The sequence below is a fragment of the Petromyzon marinus genome, chromosome 42, assembly GCF_048934315.1.
Source record: "Petromyzon marinus isolate PM22_M1 ecotype Great Lakes invasive population chromosome 42, UKy_Petmar_22M1.pri1.0, whole genome shotgun sequence".
NCBI lineage: Eukaryota > Metazoa > Chordata > Hyperoartia > Petromyzontiformes > Petromyzontidae > Petromyzon > Petromyzon marinus.
The window spans coordinates 11,941,289-11,962,491 of NC_133708.1; the positions used below are offsets into that span (position 1 = coordinate 11,941,289).

The 21,203-nt window shown below is 43.3% G+C and overlaps 1 protein-coding gene across 1 annotated transcript in view; it reads left to right on the forward strand.

Moving 5' to 3' along the window:
* Positions 1-2,482: 2,482 nt before the first annotated feature.
* The window catches only part of LOC116951234 (dual specificity protein phosphatase 6-like), a 32,913-nt gene continuing 14,192 nt past the window's right edge, over positions 2,483-21,203 (forward strand). Inside the window, exons 1-3 of the mRNA XM_032969723.2 lie at positions 2,483-4,698; positions 12,157-12,363; positions 18,720-19,094. Of these exons, the coding sequence (XP_032825614.2) occupies positions 4,236-4,698; positions 12,157-12,363; positions 18,720-19,094 (1,045 nt within the window). The 5' untranslated portion in view covers positions 2,483-4,235. The remainder of the gene's footprint in view (positions 4,699-12,156; positions 12,364-18,719; positions 19,095-21,203) is intronic.

Consider the following 21,203-nt stretch of genomic DNA (forward strand, 5'->3'; position numbering starts at 1 on the left):
ATATATATACTAAAAGTTATTTATCCAGTCGAGAGTGTGAATTCTGGCCTCTTGTCATATGGTGTCTCATTCACAAAAGCTTTTGGAAATAAAATAAACTTTAAATTTTGATTTAAAGCTTTCGTGACTGCAGTAATTCATATTCTTAGTTTTTTCGGTAAAGTCACGTTGAAGAGAAACAACAAAAATAACAAAATATATATAAAAATATATATATATAATAAACTTTCTCAAGGTTTAACTGAGAGCAGCGATCAATAACAGCCATGAAATGTTCTTCGCTGGAGTCATGCTGTAGCCTTCACTGAGCAATGCAATGTTAGGCCAGTTGGATATTTGTTCATTTTCATTCATACCCTTGAGCTGTTTGAGACGCAGTGCTTTTGTTTAGTTTGCCAGCTATGCCCTATCACACACACACACGCTGTAGTGCTTGTATGCCTTCCTTTCCTACGTGCGTTTTCCTTGGTGTTGCATTCACGAATGTACTCATTATGTTATGTTTCTTTTTTTAAAAACACCAGTGCCGTTGTATACGTTTACGTGGGTTTTCTGATCGCCGGTTAAACTGCGTTTGCTTTTAAAGAGGAAATAAAGCCACGCAGTGTACAAACATGACGAACAATAAATGAGGAAGAAGGGCAATAATGTGGTACCAATGCTTGCTTTGTTGGTTTTATGTTTGTTTGGTATATATGAACCAGTGGGCAATTACAGTACCGCTGGCGGTTTGACTGACATTTCATGAATGGGCAATCGCCTCTTTTAAAGAATGGGATTAATGAATGGATATACAGTATATAATGGCCGGGCAGTAACATTTGAACAGGGACATATAGAAGAACAAAGGTAAGCTTGTAACGGTGATCAAATACGGTGTAGAGTAGTGTAATGGAAACGTACACATTTTAGACGTTCACCTACACCACGCATTTTACACGGAATGTTGAGTGTAATGTACTTAAGTCATTACCCTATTTAACCATTTCATGACCAAATTAGACATTGTTTGCATTGAGAGGGCATCGATGTGTTTAACCGTGTCAAGACCAACTGAGATTTAATATATAATGGCATTAAATTTGCTAGTGCTGCCGTTGTCAGTTGTACCTGAAACGTCAAATATATTATTTTAAGGTAGTGTTGTTGACGAGTGTGTTGTTTTTTTATATATAAGAGATGCATACTCTTTGGTTATTTCCGTAAAGTCACGAAGAACTAAAGAGTATGGATTCCTGCAGTCACGAAAGCTTAAAATCAAGATTATAAGAGATGCAACTTATATTACTGTACTGAATAATGCTCATTCAATTATTCTATTACAAACCACAGAGACGCTTTAATAAGACCTGGGAATTATAATGCACATACGTACAGCAGAACGCACGCTCCATTACTCGTCTCTAACCATTAAGTGGCAACCTTAAATGTAAACATTCTTTTTGTGTGTGCAGTACTTTCTAGGCGTTATACTTTAACCGTGCGATTGAGCACCCATTGAAGGTGACACAAGGCCACTTTGTTGACAATGGCGAGCTTCATTCATACACTGTACTCCCGTGTCTACCATATGGGAGGGGTGACAGGACATGTGGGTGCAAAACACAATATTACAAAGTCACAGTAATATACACGAGGCATAGGAGGACGGGGTGGAGGGTAAATACATCTATACAATACGTGAAATGCGGTGCAACAGTTAAAGCTGAGCACTCAAACGCCGACGCTTGCGGCTTGCCGAGGGAGGACGAAAATCTCATTCACAAGAATCACGCCCACACACTGACCGGGCCCCATTCCTTAGAACCGCAAGAAACCCAAGCTCGCGCGCGCGCGCGCCCAAAACAAGAAAAAAACACTTTCACTAAACGTCCGCAGGGCGACTACCATGCACCGTCGAGTTACGTAACAAGGCGCGTTCGGTGCCTCCGAGGCGTTTTGCGATTTCGGAACGAAACCGTTTCCGGATTTAGTGGGGTGGAAGAAAAAATGTCGAAAAAAAATTGTCTTGCAAAAAAAACAACTCCCCAATTCCCCGCCCCCTTACCACCCCCCCCACCCCCACACGTTACCGCGGCAACGGTCTTGACGTCACCCCCGAACCCTCGCGCCTATTGGCCGAGCGCGAGAAAAGTAGGCGGGTTCGCGCGGGGTGGCTGGCGGGCTAGGGGGGGGGGCCGAGGGGGGTGTGACGGAGCGACGCGTTCAGAGAGAAGCAGGGGGGGAGTGCGTGGGAGGAGCGAGGGGGGGGGCGAGGGGAGGGGCGAGGGGGACGCGAGGGGGGTATGCGCGGGGGGGGAGGGGGGTAACCCACTACATTACATTTCCTACAACGCATAAGCCGAGCACGGTTTCGGGCAGCCAATGGGCGCAGTGCGGGGCGTTAACCTGCGGCTTGCTTGCTCACGCCCACCGCCGTGCCCGTCCGCTGTAGGTATTTGAAGACCCCCTTCCCTCCACGGCGTGAGGGTTATTAATGAAAGAGGCTGCGTGGCCGCCGCTTCTATTCATGAGCTCAGTCGCGACGCAGCCGTCGCCCGCGCCGCCAGCATTCCGTCTGCGCCTACCCCGCCACACCACACACACACATTACCACCATCACCACCACCACCATAGCAGGAGACTTCCAGCTTACCCGAATCAGCATCTCGTCTCGCTACTTGGCCCCATCTTCTCGTTGTTGTTGTTGTTATTGACCGACGATTGTGGCCGAGCGCGGTCGGTGTGTAGTATTAGGCCGTCGATAAGCGGGTGGCGGGTTTTTTTGTTTAGTTTTGACCGGTTCAATTTGTTTGGGGTAGTGGTGGTGGGGGGGGGGAAACAACGTTGTTACTTGGCGCACGGCGAGCGGGTGGTTGATGTGCGTTTGACAATACGGCTGTTAAGTTGGTGGTTTGGTGGAAAGCGATGGTTTTGTTTACGTTAAGCCCGTGTCGCTGTATGTGCTCCCGCGTGTAATATCAGCACGTGAATGAAATGTACGATTTGGTGAACGTTTAATGTGTGGCGAATACAAACTTATTTTGCGCTGTAATTTTACCGTTACTATTCGCGCGCCACGGTTTAAACTTCGGTCGCTCAACCCCCCGGGACAGTAGTTTAGGTAGCAGGAGTTAACGATGCCTGGCAACGTTATTCGCGCAACGTATTAACGACGTTGACGATTTCTTTTCTTTCATTTTTGTTTAACGAACGTTTGAGTTTAAAAAAAAACAATGGTACAGCTGCGCGTGAAGATTATCAAGACACTGTTGGGCAAAGAGCGGCAAGGACAAACGTTGACGTTTACTTGTGCATGCTAACGCTCGCAAGAAACCGGGCTTCGACACGGAAATCCACGTTGTTTTTCGTCGCTGCAAGACAATTATTTTTTTGTTTTAACTTTCGAACCGATAAGAAGCTTTGTTGTTGTTTTTGACGTCCTCAGAAAGAAAAAAAAACATCCTTAGGCTCCCCCCCTGTTTTTTTTTTCACAACAGCGATTCGGAAGAGCGTCGTGGCAGCTTTGGACCAAGCCTTTGTGTGTGTTAATGAACTTCGGAGAGAAGTAAACTTTGATCAAGGACCCGTGAATATTGCGACTCTGAAGAAACGGGAAAAACTCCACGCTTCAAGAAATACTTTGGAAGATTGTCTTACGTATCATCATCGCCGTCGTCACTTGTAAACTTAACATTTTAAACCCCATCCATACATCGCAGATTGTTATATATATTTTTTTAAAATAACTTACATATCTAATACACCACATCAAGATAAATATAAACAAACTATGTTCGTATCATCAGAGTGATTGCGTAATTAAGTTGATTTGACTTTTAAAAAAATATTTCTAACGCATCCTGTCAAACCTCGCCAAACATTTCTCGTTTAAGTCGTTAACATCGAGCCACGTTAATAAACTAAACAACCAAGCGACAATCGTCCAACTCATCGCTGTGTGTCAAGCCCACAGCATTGTGGAATCATAAGAACAACAAAAAAAACATCCCATCATAATTCAAACAATCTTGCCAACATCACACCGGAATCCTCATCAGCAGCAGCATCGACCAACAAAGAAGAACCTCAGGGCGTGCGGGCGGAGGGCTTGACGACCTCAAGACCTGCTGCTGCTACAGCTGCTGCCGCTACAGCTACAGCTGCTGCCGCTACAGCTGCCGCCGCTACAGCTACAGCTGCTGCCTCGTTCACTGCCACAGCCGCCGCTTGCCTCCTCGGCCCCATCCTCGGCCATGTCCAACCGCGCCAGGAGCGTGGACTGGCTTCAGGCTCAGCTGGACAGCGGCGGGGCCCTCCTGCTGCTCGACTGCCGCGCCCGCGAGCTCTTCGAGGCTGCGCGCATCGAGGGCGCCGTCAACGTCTCGCTGCCCACGCTCATGCTGCGACGTCTGCGGCGGGGCAACCTGCCGGTGCGTTCGCTCTTCGGCAACGGCGAGCTGGAGAAGGAGCGCGTCGCGTGCCGTTGCCGGAGCGAGGTTGTGGTGCTGTACGACGACCGGGAGTGCGACGTCGACGGAGGTGGGAAGGAGAAGGAGGCTGCGGGTGGTGGAGGTGGTGGAGGTGGTGGTGGCAACCACGAAGAGTCGGAAGGGTGCATCGGAGACGCGGACGGCGATGGAGAGAAGTGTGGGTCGCTGCTGAGGCTGCTGCTGCAGAGGCTATCTGAAGACGGATGCAAGGCGTTCTACCTTCAAGGTAAAATTCACGACTCGTATTTGGGGGGGAGGGGGGTGGTGGTAAATTTGTTTTCTTCGACGTTATGCAAAGGGGGGGGGTATAAATAAGTGCAACGGCATCGCATGATGCATGCTGTAAACTAAACTAAAACTAATTTTATTTTACCAGGTTTGGAGGCTCACTGAGCTATGTAGCGCTTTTTTGTTGTTGCGGAAGCTACCTGGCCACAAATTATAGGTCAACTAAGTGGCTTATCACTTGTAAATGTATAGCAGCCAAATAATATAGTGCGTGTATGGTTGCAGGTGGAGATACAGTTCCATACAGCAGTAGAGAAATAGTGACCATCCTCTGAGTGGAAGTTGACTTGAGGTTTCATAAACGGAGGCCTTAGTGGAGTAGAGTGAGACGCGTGGAGACAGCTCGGCATTGTGAGTCAATCAGTTAAGGATCTTAAGATCAGAATCTGAATATTTATTAATACTGAAGAAATCCGATGAGCTATAAAGCGCTTCTTTTCCCAAATGTCCAGGGTGATCGTGTAGTTGATGTTGGGATTTCATTCGGAGGCAGCGTGGGAGAGATTTTATGATTTGGGGTGATTTGGTGTTTATTATCTGAATGTCAGGGAGAAGTCTTGCAGTAGTGGCACGATTTTTTTTGTAGAACTACACGGTAACATTTCTTCACAGAAAAGCATTGACCGTCCAGAGCCATGAGCCGATGCGCTGTGGTTTGTTTTTGTTGCTTGCAATATAGTGTACATTGTTCTGTGCTTTGCAGCTGCCCCCCTTTGCAAATATAGACTTGTTGACTCATCCTGTTACCAAGAAAATAATAAAATATACCAGTCAAGAGTATAGTACTGTAAATGGTGCATAATTCAGCGGAGCCATCGCTCGAAAGGTTGACTTTTTTCAGTTACAAGGCAGCGTTTGTTGTCAATGGGCCATGCGTGGTGAGCTCCCACAGTATTGGCGGGCCGGACGGACCCTGAAGCATTTTTGGTTTCATTAGGGAAGTGGTTGCTTGCTTTTGCTGCTGGTGGGGTGATGTCTTTGGTTGGCTCGTGATGGGGGTTTTGGTCTCGTATGATGTGAGGAGGCATCTGACTGACACTCGCGGTGCTCTCTTGCCTACAACATTTGGCGGCCCAGCAGAGTAGTACATGTTTACCAGGTCTCACTCGGGTGACGAAAGGTGGACACCACTGTCGGTTCGCTTTAAACAAACGCTGCTGGACGCAACTACATTCCGTCTGGAAGGCAGGCCGATAGGCTGATTGATATATTTGTTTATTTGGAGATATGGATAGGTGTTCATTTATTAAATAATCCCATGTGTGTTTCATTAGTATCGCTTGTTATTGGTAAATCTTACACGTACAAAATCAGGTGTCACCTTAGCGCTCGACCATTGTGTTAAGGTCTGAAAGCGCTTGTGTATATACATAATGCATATAAAAATAATACTTGAGTGGCATCTCCCTTGGTGACTCCATACGGTTTATAAACTGGTCGAGATGTCACCTTGAAGTGTTTTACGTGAGACGCCATGACTGTAAAAGGCACGATAAAAAAATATATAGGTGGTGATGAAGTTATAGAGTAGACCGAGAGATTACACTGTAATAAAAGCAATATAAAACCTTTTGATTTATAACGATCGAGACCAAAAACAAATTCCGGCAAGGAAAGAGACACTGGAATTAAAAATAACACAACAAAAATAAATTTACTGAATATCGCCTTGCCCTAAATCCGGTTATACTTAATGCAAAGTACCATCCTGGGGAAAAACAAATATTAGATTGTCAATAAATTGACAGGGAAAAAAATGCAACCCAGTGTAAAACAAGTCTATAAAGATGTCTTATGTAAATAGTGCACTGTCTCGTGGGTGTTTAAGACCCCACGACATCGGTCACAAAAAGGTATTTTCAGCTTTGTCTTTGCGTAAATTTTAGACTCCAAAATATGAACAATATATGATATTCTTCTTTGGTTCTTTCGGTAAAGTCACGTAGAATGAGAATAAAATAATAAATTAATAGAATAAAATAGCAATCAAATTCTCACGACGTTTCGGCCACAACACAAGTGACCGAAACGTCGTGAGAATTTTATTGTTATTTTATTTTATAAATGTATTATTTTATTCTCATTCTACGTGATTTTACCGAAAGAACCAAAGAAGATGAACCCTTGCAGTCACGAAAGCTTTAAATCGAAATATATGACATGAGTCTGTCTGCAAGTCTGCCTTTCAGAAGACTTTAGATGGAATACCTCCCTGATGTATTAAGGGCAACTGCTGGCTGATTTGCAATTGAACAGCATTGTTCAAAAGCTTTTGTAAAAATATTAAGCTGAAAGCAAATGTAGTTTTGTGTATGTGGCCACACTTAATGGAAGGTATTTATAGGAATAATCAAGTGCATGCCAGGTAATAGGACACCTTCCACGTTCTGTCAATATTACCTTGGTTGCCATTAATATCCGAATGCAATTTGGTAATATTTGGCCATAACCTCAATACTATCCACACCACAATTTCTATCATACAACCAAAAAAAGCGCCCTTCCATCATCGTGATCATCCGTCAGTATTAGCAAAGGTCATAGTTCATTGCTCTTAGTGCAAGCAGCTTGCCTTGGTAAACAGTTTCGGCCTTCCTGTTGTTTTGCAGCAAGTTTAGCAATGAGTATTACTATCCTGTGCACTGTGCTGTGGGTCAGTTGGCAACTTGCTCATGGTGACGTAAATTGTGGCTACTCGCACGGCAGACGATCCATTTGGCCAGCGTGCAAGACGTTGGTAAAATGTCAAGATAAGACATCCTCTTCTTCCTACAGTGGAATAAGCACGGTGCCATTTCAGAGGTCTTTAGATCTTTGGGTGAGAACCTCTGCAGCTTTCTCGACTGGTCCCAGACAGTCATGGGCAAATAAAAATGTTTAACACGTGGCAGTGAAACGCACAACGAGCCTACCTTGTGTGCGAATAGATCTTTACCCGTTTAACACGTAGGCTTTTGCGACCAATATCCATAATACAGTTTTTTTGGATTAGATCGTGTAAATATATAAATGTGTCGTTAAACCCGCCACTACCCGACACAGTCAATTAGTAAGGTTTGTCACGTAAACGGAACATGCCAATTCGTTACTAGTACAGCACACCAGTGTGTTGGAGAGCCAATCCACAACATTTACATTCAGATTGTAAATGTTGTGTGCTGTACTCGTAACGAATTGGCATGTTCTGTTTACGTGACAAACCTTACTAATTGACTTTGTCGGGTGGTGGCGGGTTTAACGACACATTTACGCGATCTAACCCAAGAAACCTGTGTTATAGATCTTTACCCTTCCCCCCCGTGTGCGTTTGTGTGAGCACACGCATACCTTACACGTGTGTGCACACACGTATATGTAAAACAGAGACTTAGGCTTAGAGCACAGTACCGCGATGATTTAACTGCGCACGCTGGACGTATTTCTACAGATATGTCACCTATTTAATAATAAATGTCAAGCTTGCGATCCCATTCACGGAGTCACATTTATGAATACTAACTTCATCTGATCTGCAAGCACACTTGGCAATAACCAGACAGACTTTCATAAATGTCACCTGATGATGATTGCTTGTGTTGCAGTCGAAACGTCGTGAGAATTTTATTGTTTTATATTTTTATTATTTTATTGTTTCCCTTCTACGTGACTTTACCGAAAGAACCAAGAATATATTGTCGCCAGCTTGATTTGTTTTCGTCGCCAAATGTGGGTTTTTTTGTTGTTGACATTTTAGCCCTTGCCTCCCCAATAACAAACCCAACACCACCAGCCCCTATAAACTTCCCTATTTTCCATTCGTGTATAACTAAAGCCATGTTGTTGATGCCACAAGCAATGTTGCCTGCTTTCTAGGTCTTTCTTGCATTTAGGCAAGGCTCCGGTCACTTCCGCTCCACCTTCCCCCTCCCCTCTCCCGCGTTGGTCTCTGTATCGTTGCCTTTGTAAATGCAAGTTCTGTGATTTAACCGTGGTGCTGCATAGCGTTACAATGCTTTTAACTTGTGCCTCGAAGCTGCATTGGGAATGTGGTCTGTGTTGTGATTGTTCCAACCCCCGCAATTACCTAACAAGGGTCGTGGTATTTAAAATATTTATTTTTCCTCTGAGCAGTAACCTAATAGACGTCACAGAGATTTACTGATAACAAAAAAAAGATGGTTAACGAAAAATATAGTGACCCACACGCAATGGTCCAGCATTGTTTTCAGAGCAAAATAAGGACAAACCTTTCCCCCCCCCCACCTAATGTTCTTTTATTTTTGCTCGCATAGAATAAAAACTACATGTACTTTTTCTGTGATCTGTTTGGCGAAATACCTTCGTTTGGTTATACATCGGCATGCTGTGGGATCCGTTATAAATCCATCATCTTGTGTTTCTCGCAAGGCCGTAATGAGAGTGGAATAATGTTTAAGTTTTTTAATCGCCTATAGATTAACTACAGTGACTTGTCCTTGATTTGATTCTTAAGTACCCACGTGGCACACGGGATAATAATGCAAGTAGAGCTTGTTTCCTCTTGTATCTGCCATAGGAAAATAGCAAATCTGTGAGCCACAGTCCACCAGTAAGTTTTATGCTGAAATGCAGTGTTAATTTAACGAACGAAATTAGGAAGGAAAGTTAAGTGGGGTTTTTTTTAGTCAATGATGTCTATTGTTGGATGGACATTATTACTCTTGGCGAAGTTTTGACTAAGTATTCCCGAAGACTCTCTTTGACAAGACTGAAAATAAAATAAAAAATGCTGACTAAATGTAGTTTCATGACATCTCATGCTGTCTTTTTCCAGTGGTCGTATATTTGGTCTGAACCACATAGTGCAGTCTATTTGTTTGAGCCGAGATCATATATTTAACTTTTGGTGCCACTTGGCATGGCATAACTTTAGCAGTTCCAATTTATTCGTGGCCAATACCAGGGAAAGCTGTGATAACTATTTGACATGAGTTGGCTCTCAAATTATTCACTCTTAGCCATATAAATAAATTGGTACGACTAAAGTTTTGCTACCCTAGGCGCTTCCAATTTCACTCTGGCCCATGGACGATATCAAGGAACACAAAGTATAACAAACAAAATCTTGCCTAATTATAATTGTAATCTGTGTAGTACCACACATCTCAAAAGAACCACATTTGTGAGTTTTGTTGTTTGGGCATGTCCGTCATGGGGAGCTGTAATGTGACCGTTCTTTGCCATGCTGGTGGTCAGTGTGAATTTGTGAATGGATTACATTCTGTCGTGCCTCTTTATTATCCGACTGATGTGGGAGCCCCGATCCAATGTAGTGACCGATGTCCTCAAACGATCTTAAGCTTCTTTTGCCACTTGAAGGTAGTGCCCCGTGGAAATAAACGATGCTACTTTACCGTGAAACCCATGTGTATATTGAAAATAAAAACTGAAAATGCACATTACCCAACATTTTTGCCAATAAGTCCCTTTTATCACCACCAGGTTATTCTCTTTTAACGTTTTTACAAGCAATAACCAATACTTACATGAAAAAATGCACTGTATATTAAGGACATATTATTGTTGTTCCTGCTTTTTACCTTCCGCTTATTTTACGTGGACTTTTGATGGGGGAAAAAATCGTGTTCTTTTCCCAAAGCCCTTGCATTAGCACTACTGAAGGATTATCTGGCAATTGAATCATTTAATAATTTACCAATCCACTGGCGATAACCTTTTACAGTCGTGCCAAAACGTGCACGTACCAGATTATATTATTTTGCCATGAACCGAGAGCCGTAATGTGATTTTAAAGGCGGATGCGATTAAGTGACAGAATTCCTGCGAGAACTTGAGACTGCTGTGGCAGGTCACTCGGCAGGCTATCTCTGGCATATCTCACTTGCCTCCTAACCCTGTGCAACCTGACGCGCTTCTTACACCCACGTGTGGCTTCCATGCTGTCAATGCTCCTTCAGCATGTTAGCCCCGTACAGTTTTGTTCTGTTTTCTTTGCTTCGTTGATCGAATTTTGAGTTTTTTTAGCCAATGGTTTTGTTAGCTTTTCGAAATGCCTGCATTTTTGCGCCCCGAGAATTGTCAATGTTTTTCCTCTTTTTTGTTTAAAAAAAAAATCATCGCGTTCATTATATATTGTGATGCGAGTGTAGAAGCTTGAATCAAAGCATTTTGCCCTTTCTCAGCTGTCTTCTGTCAGCTCTGAAGAAGGACCATGGGCTAACACATTAGCATGCTCTTTTTTCCTGTTATTGGCCAGTGTTTTTGGCAGTGCTGGTGAGCTTCTAGTTGCATAGCTGCCAATTTTTTTTTTATTCTGGGTAAATGCTCCACACCCAAATACATTTTTCCTTGCTGTACGGCAAGAGTAAAAGTGGCCATGAATCTGATGATTATACTGTCAAACTAATCCTCAACATTAGCTCATGAATCTCAGTGCCTAAGGCATGATTAGGATGATTAGTCATCACTGCTAATTTCCAACACACAAAGCCAGGCTTTAGGCACACTATTATAATCTTTCAACATAAATTTATAGGCCTCGGATAATTCGACTAAGGCACCCTTTTAATTATAGTTTTAGGATTTGCTTAACCTTTGTGTGTTTCCTTTCCTATTTAACAATTTCTCATTCCACTTTTGCTGCATCATGAATTATAGCATATCCAAGCATGCTCAAGTTGTTTTGGGGGTGGAGTCTTAAAAAGCATCACGCTTAAATTTTGACTTAAAACTTTCGCGACTGCAGGAATTCATATTCTTTTTTTTTTCGGTAAAGTCACATAGTTAGAAAAAAATATATCTATTTACATTTTTGTAATTTTTTAAAATGTTTTATTTTCTATCTACGTGACTTTACCGAAAAAAACCAAAGCATCACGCTTATTTTTTATATCTCATTGTTGTACGCATCAAAGTGGCTAAGTGGTATCGTAAGCAGCTCACAATTGGAAGGTTGCAAGTTGGAATCTTGTTTGGGGTTGATTCACCCCATAATCCTTCCAGGGTCGATAAATTAGTCGTGCAGAGTGGGGAAGTCAACAGTTGAAGAGACACAACAAAATAATCAAATATATATAAAACAATGTTTTATATAGAGAAACAACAAAATAATAAAATATATATAAAACATTGTTTCTCTTCAACGTGACTTTACCGAAGAAACTAAGAATATGAATTACTGCAGTCACGAAAGCTTTAAATCAAAATTTAAGTCAACAGTTGTTGTATTATGTAAAGACTCGCTCCTGCCATGAGAATGTGGAATGGTCACCACTGGCTCAGGGCTGTAAATGGGATATATGCACCACCTCAGTGTTCATTTGAGCATGAAATCGCGTTGACTTTCATGACTTATCATGGTTAACAGCAAAACTTGTTTGTTTATTGCTCCTGGACGGGTCACGTGTCACGTGCGCAGGGGGATTCAGTGGTTTCCGGGCGCGCTACCCCGAGCACTGTGAGACGTGCGTGGACGCGGGAGCCGGGAGCCCCGGGGGACTCTGCACGTCACCCCCCACCGCCGCGGTCCCCATCTTGGGCCTGGGCGCCCTACGCATCGGTTCCAGCGACTGCTCTGACACGGAATCCGACCCGGACTCGAGCAAGCCCTGCTCGCTCGGAGCAGGTAACCCGCCGAATGGTTTCCACTTCCACTCCCCCCCCCTCCCACCTAAAACCCAACCCTACTGCACCCCCTCTTCCTCCCATTATCATACTTTCGATTAGCACGGTTGGCTACGTACGGTGCGAAGTAAGTTAAACGTACATACACACCATTGCAGATTTATGAAAAGATTATATGTATGTAAAATACGTGTCTTCGAAAGAAGAAAAAACTTTACAGGAATTTCCGAGCATGCTTTGCATATCAGGACGATGTCGCCCGTTCTTGTTTGTGTTTTGCACGTAGCATTGTGATAGCCACCGGCTCCAGAGAGCCGATCGAGATTGTGGCATTTCTAATTTAGGTGGCAGGGGACAACAAGGCAACTATATGCTGGTTTCATTCTTATTAGGACTGATCAGTACATTGTATCCATCGCATGAGATTCATGATTTTCCTTTTGGAACTCTCATTCTAACAATTAGGACCTTCTCTACTACCCCTGCTGTCTGGTTCTCGCTGCCTCTAATTGTCTACGTTGCTGACTCCCTACCCTTGTACAGATAATTGCTTCAAGGCTTCTACTTCAAACTGTGATTGCCTCAATCCCTATCCTCTGTCTGCCACGCTCTCTTCTTACGGCACTGTAGCCTGTCATGTTTGCGTCTCAAATCTCCTGACCTGTCCTTTCAGCTTTTTCCGAAACCTGTGTTCCCCACAGCTGGTGCAGCATTCAGCAGTTCTCTTGACAATTTAGACGATCTAGAAATGGTGTGTTGTGTTACACATCGTACATTGGAGTTGTGTATGAAAAACTCATTGGCAGTTGGAGAGCGTAACAGTGGGCAACAGTACAGCAAGTAGGTCGATTATTTATTTGTGTGCTTGGTGGATTTCCGCCGGGCGCTCCACTTTCCTCTCGTGAAATATGAACAAAAAAATTAAAGGAATCGGCTAAACAATGCAAGCGGGCCTTTGATTAAACATTTCTTGGTACGCAATTCCTTTCCCCAATTATATTCGAAGGTTGGATTTTAACGGGCAACCTTTCTGTCCAAGGGTGGGTGTGCCAACCACGATGCCACTCACTGATGCACCCTGAGAGTGGAGGGAGAAATACAAACCTTTTAAAAGTATAAAATAACATGAAAAATAAAGAAGATACTGTTGAACCACATGTCTGTTTTTACATAGCACCAGTCAAAAAGTTGTCTTATTTATGTTGGCCAGCTTGTTTTAAAATCACAGACAAGGGTGATAGTTTAAACGCATTGAGAGTGAAATTCATGTATTTGGCAACGCGGGACAATGGCCCACCGTGGGGTGGTCGTGTAAGCATCGATTTTTCTGTATTACTTTATTCTCAAACGATTCGCTCTCTGTTCGAACAAAGGCATTTGTCATGCTCTCAGTGGTCGCCCACTTACGAAAAGAAACTTAGCAGCAGTTAGACTGACCTAGAAATGGTGTCCTTTTAAAGAAAAACACTCCATTACACAGATTCATACAGCAGAGATTTGCTGTCTCGGTGAACCTACCTGTAAAACCGTTAAGGTGCAGCCCTGTGATTGCTTTCTGCTGGCGGAAGGGCCTCTACTCGAGGGAGCTCTGGAGAACCTCTCTTTTTATAGAGTACTTTTGGCCTACTCTTCCACACTGATCTTGACGAGGTGGACGTACCCACGTTTTACCCCACCACACGCAACATTTTGCTTCACTAACTGTGGCATACCCATTTATAATGTTAGGTGGATGGAGGAGGGGCGATCTAATAAACTTGAAACATTGTTTAAACTGCTGTGCCACGCTAACAGATGAAACCAAATAGGCGACCTCTGGATTGCTTGTCCAATGTGCTTATCCATAGCACCGTGGCGGCATCCCCTCATATAAAATAGAGGGTTTATGACAAGTAATGGGTGGGGGGGGGGGGTTTGCACTGAGAGGAAAGGGAGGTCTTGATGTTTCGACTGACTGATCTCGTGGGAGTTCTGAGATTGCACAAATTAACTTGGTTACCAACTCTCGCTGTTGCATTGCATCTCTTAAGAGAATCGTTTTCAGCGTGTGCTCGTATTTTTTTAATGTTAGGATTTATAGTGTAACGGAATATAACCCAGCCTGCTGCAATTGAAAATTCCGGTCATTGTAGCTTTGCGTATTTTACGTTGCTGCTGACGTTTTTGTGTACATTGTGTTGGGCTCTTTTTTTTTTTAAGCCTCTTTTATTTTCATTCTCCCTAGTGTTTTTTTTGTGTGCGGTATAAATGCTCGGATATCTTTTGCACCTCTGAAAGAATTTGGCGTTTCCATTCATTCACCAGAGGCCTGAAAAGCAGACTTGTGCTTGTAATCCGTTGAATTATTTTTCTTCTCCATATTTTTGAGGGGAAAAAAATTGGCTTGTAGACAGAGGAGAATAGGTGCAACTCAGATCAGGCAAAAATTTCAATAGTATTTGTATGTATATAACAAATAATTACTCTATTTTAATCTAGATTTGAACTCTATTTATTTAATTACTCTATTTTAATGGACGAGAGAGCCTGTTGAGATATATCTATGACAAAGCAAAGCTGGGAGTATACACGTGTCAATGCGTGCGCGTGTGTGTGTGTGCGTGACGTATTTAACAATCTTCTTTGGAAACATAATTTACTTGCACACTCTATGGTTTTTGGTCAATTATTTTGTTTACAACACTTCAAATTAGATAATGAATTCCAAAAGCGATGGAATCCATAATTTAATCCAACGATAATTTTGTGACGATTGGAACCGATTGGCGCGCGTGAACATTCTAACCTCATGGCACGTTTGAATGGTATTGGTGACAACCATCATAAGGCATCGTTGCTAGGGCTTGTAAGTCGCTACCTGGTACCTTCACACAGACGTGCGCACACACAGGGCTACACCTCAGTTTCTATCGTTGCATCCTGATACGCGTGGCAAACTTAAGGATTTTTTTGTATTATCAATAAGGTTGAGTAACTGATATTAATAACCCTAATGCTGAGCATAGTGTGAGAGATGGTCTAAGCGTGCTTGGCTATGTAAGGTACAAAATAAGTTCAACATACATAAACTGGCCAGTATACCTTGCTATTTTTATTAATCTTATTTTACAACAAGGCTACACATTATTGTGACAAGTGGTGATGCATGTGCACTCCCGCTAATTGGCTAATGTTTGTCCGGCAAACTATGCACACACTGAGCCCCACTCTATGGAGCCAAGATAAGACCCTGGGAGTGATGCTGTCCGAGTTGCTGCACAATCACGTGCGCAAAGGAACGTGACACAAAAACCCCCGTAACTTGTATTTAACATGTTATCAATAGTAATTTGCATATAAAAAAATTGAAGTATTTTCTCGCTTTTTGTCGATTGATTTTTATTTATTCTCAACCCCTGCGGCTTTCTCACACCTCAGAGTCGTTCTCGGTCTCTCCGAGAGTGAGCGGATACAGTGCGTGTTCGTTACAAGTTGAAATTAATGTAGTTAGAATGCTCGACTCGAAATCAGCAGTACAAATCCTGGTTGCGATTTGACTCAGCCCATCATCCTTCCCAGGACTTGATAACATGAGCAGTGTTCAGTCTGGAGGTTGGCAGTGGTTTTTCGTAAGGACTTGCTCATCCCTGCCATGTGACTGTGGAATTATCACCGCTGTCTCAGGGTCATAATAAGTCAAACGCTCAGACTTATTTGGACTTTTAAAATACAATTGCGCTAAATGTATAGGCACAAGCATTTTACACCAGTGTAGTGGAAAAATCTAAATTCCTTCTATTTTCTCCTGATTCGGCCATTTTGCCAATGAAAAAGCAATTACATTCATATGCACTGATCACTTTACCATAAGGCTGTATTATTGTTTCTCTTCATATGCAGTTGAAATTGTAATTGTAAATTCGTTTTACCTAGCATATGGCTTATATTTGTAGTTACGTACGGTCTCTTGTATCTGTGGGTGGAGTGGTGGCGTTGTGGTTGGTACACTTCGTTATGAACCTGGCTATCTGAGTTTGAGTCCACACTCGGGCTAACATCTGTGATATCTATACCAGTCCCGACATCGCCCCCCCCCCACACTGAACCGACCAGCACGGTGAAATATGTTCAAACAACGCCCACGTCCGACGTGGCATGAGACCATCATCCAATATTTGATTGACAAGGGACTGTTAATGATCATCTACAGTGTTGTATACACAGCATGATTGAAGTGTTTGTGAAGAATGTGACATGCGGTGCGTGTTTAAAGTAAGTACGTTTGTCTACATTGTGTGTACGTGCAATTGTCATTTTGGTGTCAGACACATCACGGCGATCCGGGCGAATGGGAAAAAAATTAAAATGCTCGGTTTCGTGCAGAGCCTGCAGCCGTGTTCCACGAGTCAGGGAAACACTTTCACTTTCATCTGCAGCTTATTAAAAATAGTGACGGAGAGTGGAAATCCGTTCGATTTAGGTGCAGTCCATTGTCACCCGTTCTCTCGTTGCTGGCTCCAAAGTAATACATATCGTGGGCGGAGTAGGGGAAAAAAACGAAAGAACAGGGGGAGGACGGTTCTGTTTGGTCCTCATTTGCAGATCTGCCCCCCCCTGCTTTTGAACCACATTTGGCCTGGGCGGGGGGGGGGGAGTTGGGCAAAATACAATGGTGCAACTCACGACGTTGTAGCGGCGGCGACGTGACACCAGGTTCATCCGGAGAGTCCCGAGAGTCGGGCAGGTGGGTTGCGAGGTAAAAAAAAATACGCATGGAGCTGTGCTTATACTGCGAGTAATCCCTTTGCATCTTGTAGCTCGGGTGCTGTGCAATTCGTGCAAAGGAGCAGCTGTTTAAATGGCGTATTGGCCACATTATTCATTCGTATTCGAATGCGTTATATCAGAATATGTATTTATACTGGAGGAATCCGATGAGCTATAAAGCTCGTTTTCACAGATGTCCACTAGGTGTGGGTCAGAATGTTACAACAACAAACGATGCAAAACACGATAAGAGTACAAAGTATAGGAAAAGTAAACAAATCGGTTAAAAAACTAAAAAGAAATGTTTAGCTTGCCAGCTCAAGCCCACTTGAGATAATAACTTACTTCGTCTGAAGCGACCTAGCCACAAATGGTAACGTAACAAAGTGGCTTGTCACGTCGAATTTTTTTCGCCACAAAATCAAAATTAATGATCTCAATGCACGTGCTGTTTGTTGAAGCACATCTGTAATTATAATTTTTTGATTCCTGCAAAGTTGATGATGTGTTTTAGCGTAATTTAGACAAGAGTATGAAAAGGTCAACGAATGTAATTGCCATGGTCCTTTATCAGTCTACGGCTAAATGAAGGACTCCTGATATCTTTCAGTCATCGTCAGGTTGTTTGATCATACTTAATCACGCCGATCGGTGCGGGTTGGTGAAGGGATGTGGCCAGGACCGGTTTGGATGTCACTCGCCACCTGATGTCAGCCGTGACCGAGAGCTGAACTCTAGTTGCCAGGTTCATGGCGCAGTGCGCTAACCACTGCACCGCCACCAGCCAAATATAGTACAGATAGCACGGCACAAGTGAGAAATACAGTGTGGATAAGGCAGACCGTACAAATGAGACGGTCCAAAAAATACTAAAAACCGAATCTTTTTTGAGTGTAATCATGATCTCAAAACATAATAACCAATATAATTTCACGGAAAAGCATGGTAAATTGCTTCACACCTATTAAACATCGTTATATTTTTTTTGTTAAGGCAAGCGGTTCGGCCTACAAGCTACTCTCTGATAGTTTACCCAATGTGACGTCATAAATCAGTGTTGCGATTCATCTGCTGAACTTGCGTGTGAAATGTTAACGGAAGATGCAAGTGGAGCATTCTACATTCAAAACCCCTTCAAGGGTTTTTTTTTTCTCGCACAAATCACAAGAGTGCACTGTTGTACATTTCAGGGGGGGGTTCGGTGATTCACTCTTTGGATACCTGCCAAATTGATTCAAATATATTTCTTGCAGTCTGCCTTGGGCAAGTTAATTGCACAAATTGTCATAGTTGGAGAAGTTCTTTTGAAAAATTTTATTGGAAGATCATAAAAATTATCTGTGATCATGGTACATAATTTGTCTCGGACGATGACAAACAGCTTACGTAATGGGATATTTTTTGTGTTTGAGTACATGTCTCATATATATCTGCTAGCACCAACACATTTACACATCTCATGTGGCTGACTGGGATTAATTTTAACTGATTATTTGTTTACCGAATAAATCCCCATTTCCACAGGGTGACTTACACACATGATCCATCAACCCCGGTTGACCAACCAACATTTGATTAACCCAGTGTCATCCGTCCCTTACCTTCTCCAAGGGAGCGTTATGGCTGGCGACTCCTCCGAAGGAAGCCCGGGGGATTCGGACCTTGGACACCAGCACCACCACCACCACCATCAGCATCATCATCATCAGCAGCATCAGAGCGGAGAGGGGCCTGGAGGGTGCCCATCAGGGGGTTCACCCTCCTTCCCCGTGGAGATCCTGCCCTACCTCTACCTGGGCTGCGCACGCGACTCTACGAACCTGGCAGCTCTGGCCGAGCACGGCATCCGCTACATCCTCAACGTGACGCCCAACGTGCCCAACGCCTTCGAGTCACGCAGGGACTTCGTCTACAAGCAGATCCCCGTGCCCGACCACTGGAGCCAGAACCTGTCGCAGTTCTTCCCCGAGGCGATCGCGTTCATCGGTGAGTCGCTGCGACGATCTGACCGAATTGAATTGTTGGCTCTTCAGACGTTCGCGACATTCAGAATCATTATATATGAATTAATATTGGAGGAATCCGATGAGCTATAAAGCTCTTTTTCACAGATGTCCAGTTGGGGCGGGTAAAAACGTTACAACAACAAACAATACGAAAAATTAATAGGAGTGGCAAAGTACAGCAAAGATAAGCGAATCTCGTTAAAATATACAAATAAAACGAAATAATGTTTCGTCTTACCAGGTAAAGCCCACTAAGGTATTAACTTATTTTTCAGAAGCGGCATGGTCACGAATTCTTCGAACACAAGGATATCAGGAAGGCCTATCGCAAAGGGCGCTATGTTTAACACGCGATTATAGGCTGCACTAGTTTCACAGCAAAGCGCGATGTTGCTATGTGTTTTAGTCTTACAGTGGTCACAGATAACGCTTCTGACATTATAACACTATTCCAATGTCCAGCAGTTGCCCAGCACTGGAATGGTGCTGTTTTCTCATTTATACATGCAGAGCGTATCGGTGACCACTTGCGAAAGCCAGATTTAACGTAGGTATAAAAATTAGTTTTTTCCCTAATTAGGTATATTTTCATCGTTGGAAAGTCAAACCGTTGACTCACATGATCTAGAATTTCCAGAATAACGTCAAAAACCTCCAATGAAAGCTGAAATGTGTCCAAAGATTCCATTAAAGTTATATATGCCTATAATTACACAAAGCAACAGAAAGCAGAAGACATGACTCGAAGAACAAACAGGTTTGTTCAGAGCACAAACACGAGAAAAATATTGATTGTCAAGAAAAGTAATACAAACTCAACACATTCTCTGATGACACTGCCTGGAAAGGAAAGTATATCGTAGGTGACATTTGTGACAGTGGCTCTTCTTCATCGTGTTAAATGTTCGGAGTGTGCCGAGTTTGTTGCTGTTTGTGCTCTTACACCACCGCCAATGCAGCAGTCTTGTCAAATATTTTTTTCCAAGAAAAGTTAGGGGGGTGAGGCTTGGAAAGGGAGGATATCCGAGACTGTGGGTGACATTGGCTGCCAACGGAGTGGATGTGCCCGAGAGATCGGACCACCTCAGAAAATGAAGTGATGGGACGAGGTCGCTTTCAGGCGTGAAATGGATTGTGAACATCGTCGGATTCTGAGGGACGCATACAACATAAGAAGGCCTCTATCCAGCAGTGGATGGAACATGGCTGGGGATTTCGAGTTCTATCTTTGAGAGGGTAATCATGAAATTACACATTTCTTCTACGTAAATACCTTCAAGGGAGGAGGAGTAGGTATGTAATGATGCATTGGTTTATCAATGAGCATTGATTCTTAAGCCTTGCAATACATTTGTAAAATTGCACATCTTATAGTACATCATTTACATTTTGGGCAAATTATTTGATAATGTTACTTTTATGTTAAGTGAGAAAAAAAAACTTTCAAAAAGACAGTATAACTGAGACATAGAACGAGATAAATAAGGAATAAATTATTCAATCATAATTGTAGCTTTGGGTCTCGATAATTGATTAAATTGCTGGGGATAGGGGGAGGTTTATCCTTGCACTGCTATTGCCAACACCGCCCCTTCGTATGCCATGGTAGGCTTAATATATATTGACCAACAGCGCTTACCCAGCCTATACAGCTCTGCTTGTGATCATACTGTTCTATGATTTCTTTATTCGCTGCCAGACAGCTCGATCAACCATTTGTCCTCCACTGAATTGGGAAAAAAAATCAGGCCGTTTTAGAGTGACATCCAGCCGAACAACAGAAACGAATGCCTCGCTCTGCATACGACTATCCAGTTTCACAGATTAAAAACATTGACCGGTTTTATCGTAAACGCTGGAATCGGGCTCCGATGGAGTGTTTGTTTGTGTGCGCGACCAAATTGTCAACAAACGGCATTTTCGAGACTGCAGAATGAGATCACGTTCCTGAGGTCACGGGCAGCGATGATGTCACCACATCTGCACGCTGCACTCGGAAAAATTCATCATCCAAGATGACGGCACGTGCCCTTAGTCAGACCTCGCAAAAGTAGCGTTTTCTTATCCTCTCCATCGCCCATCACGTCGC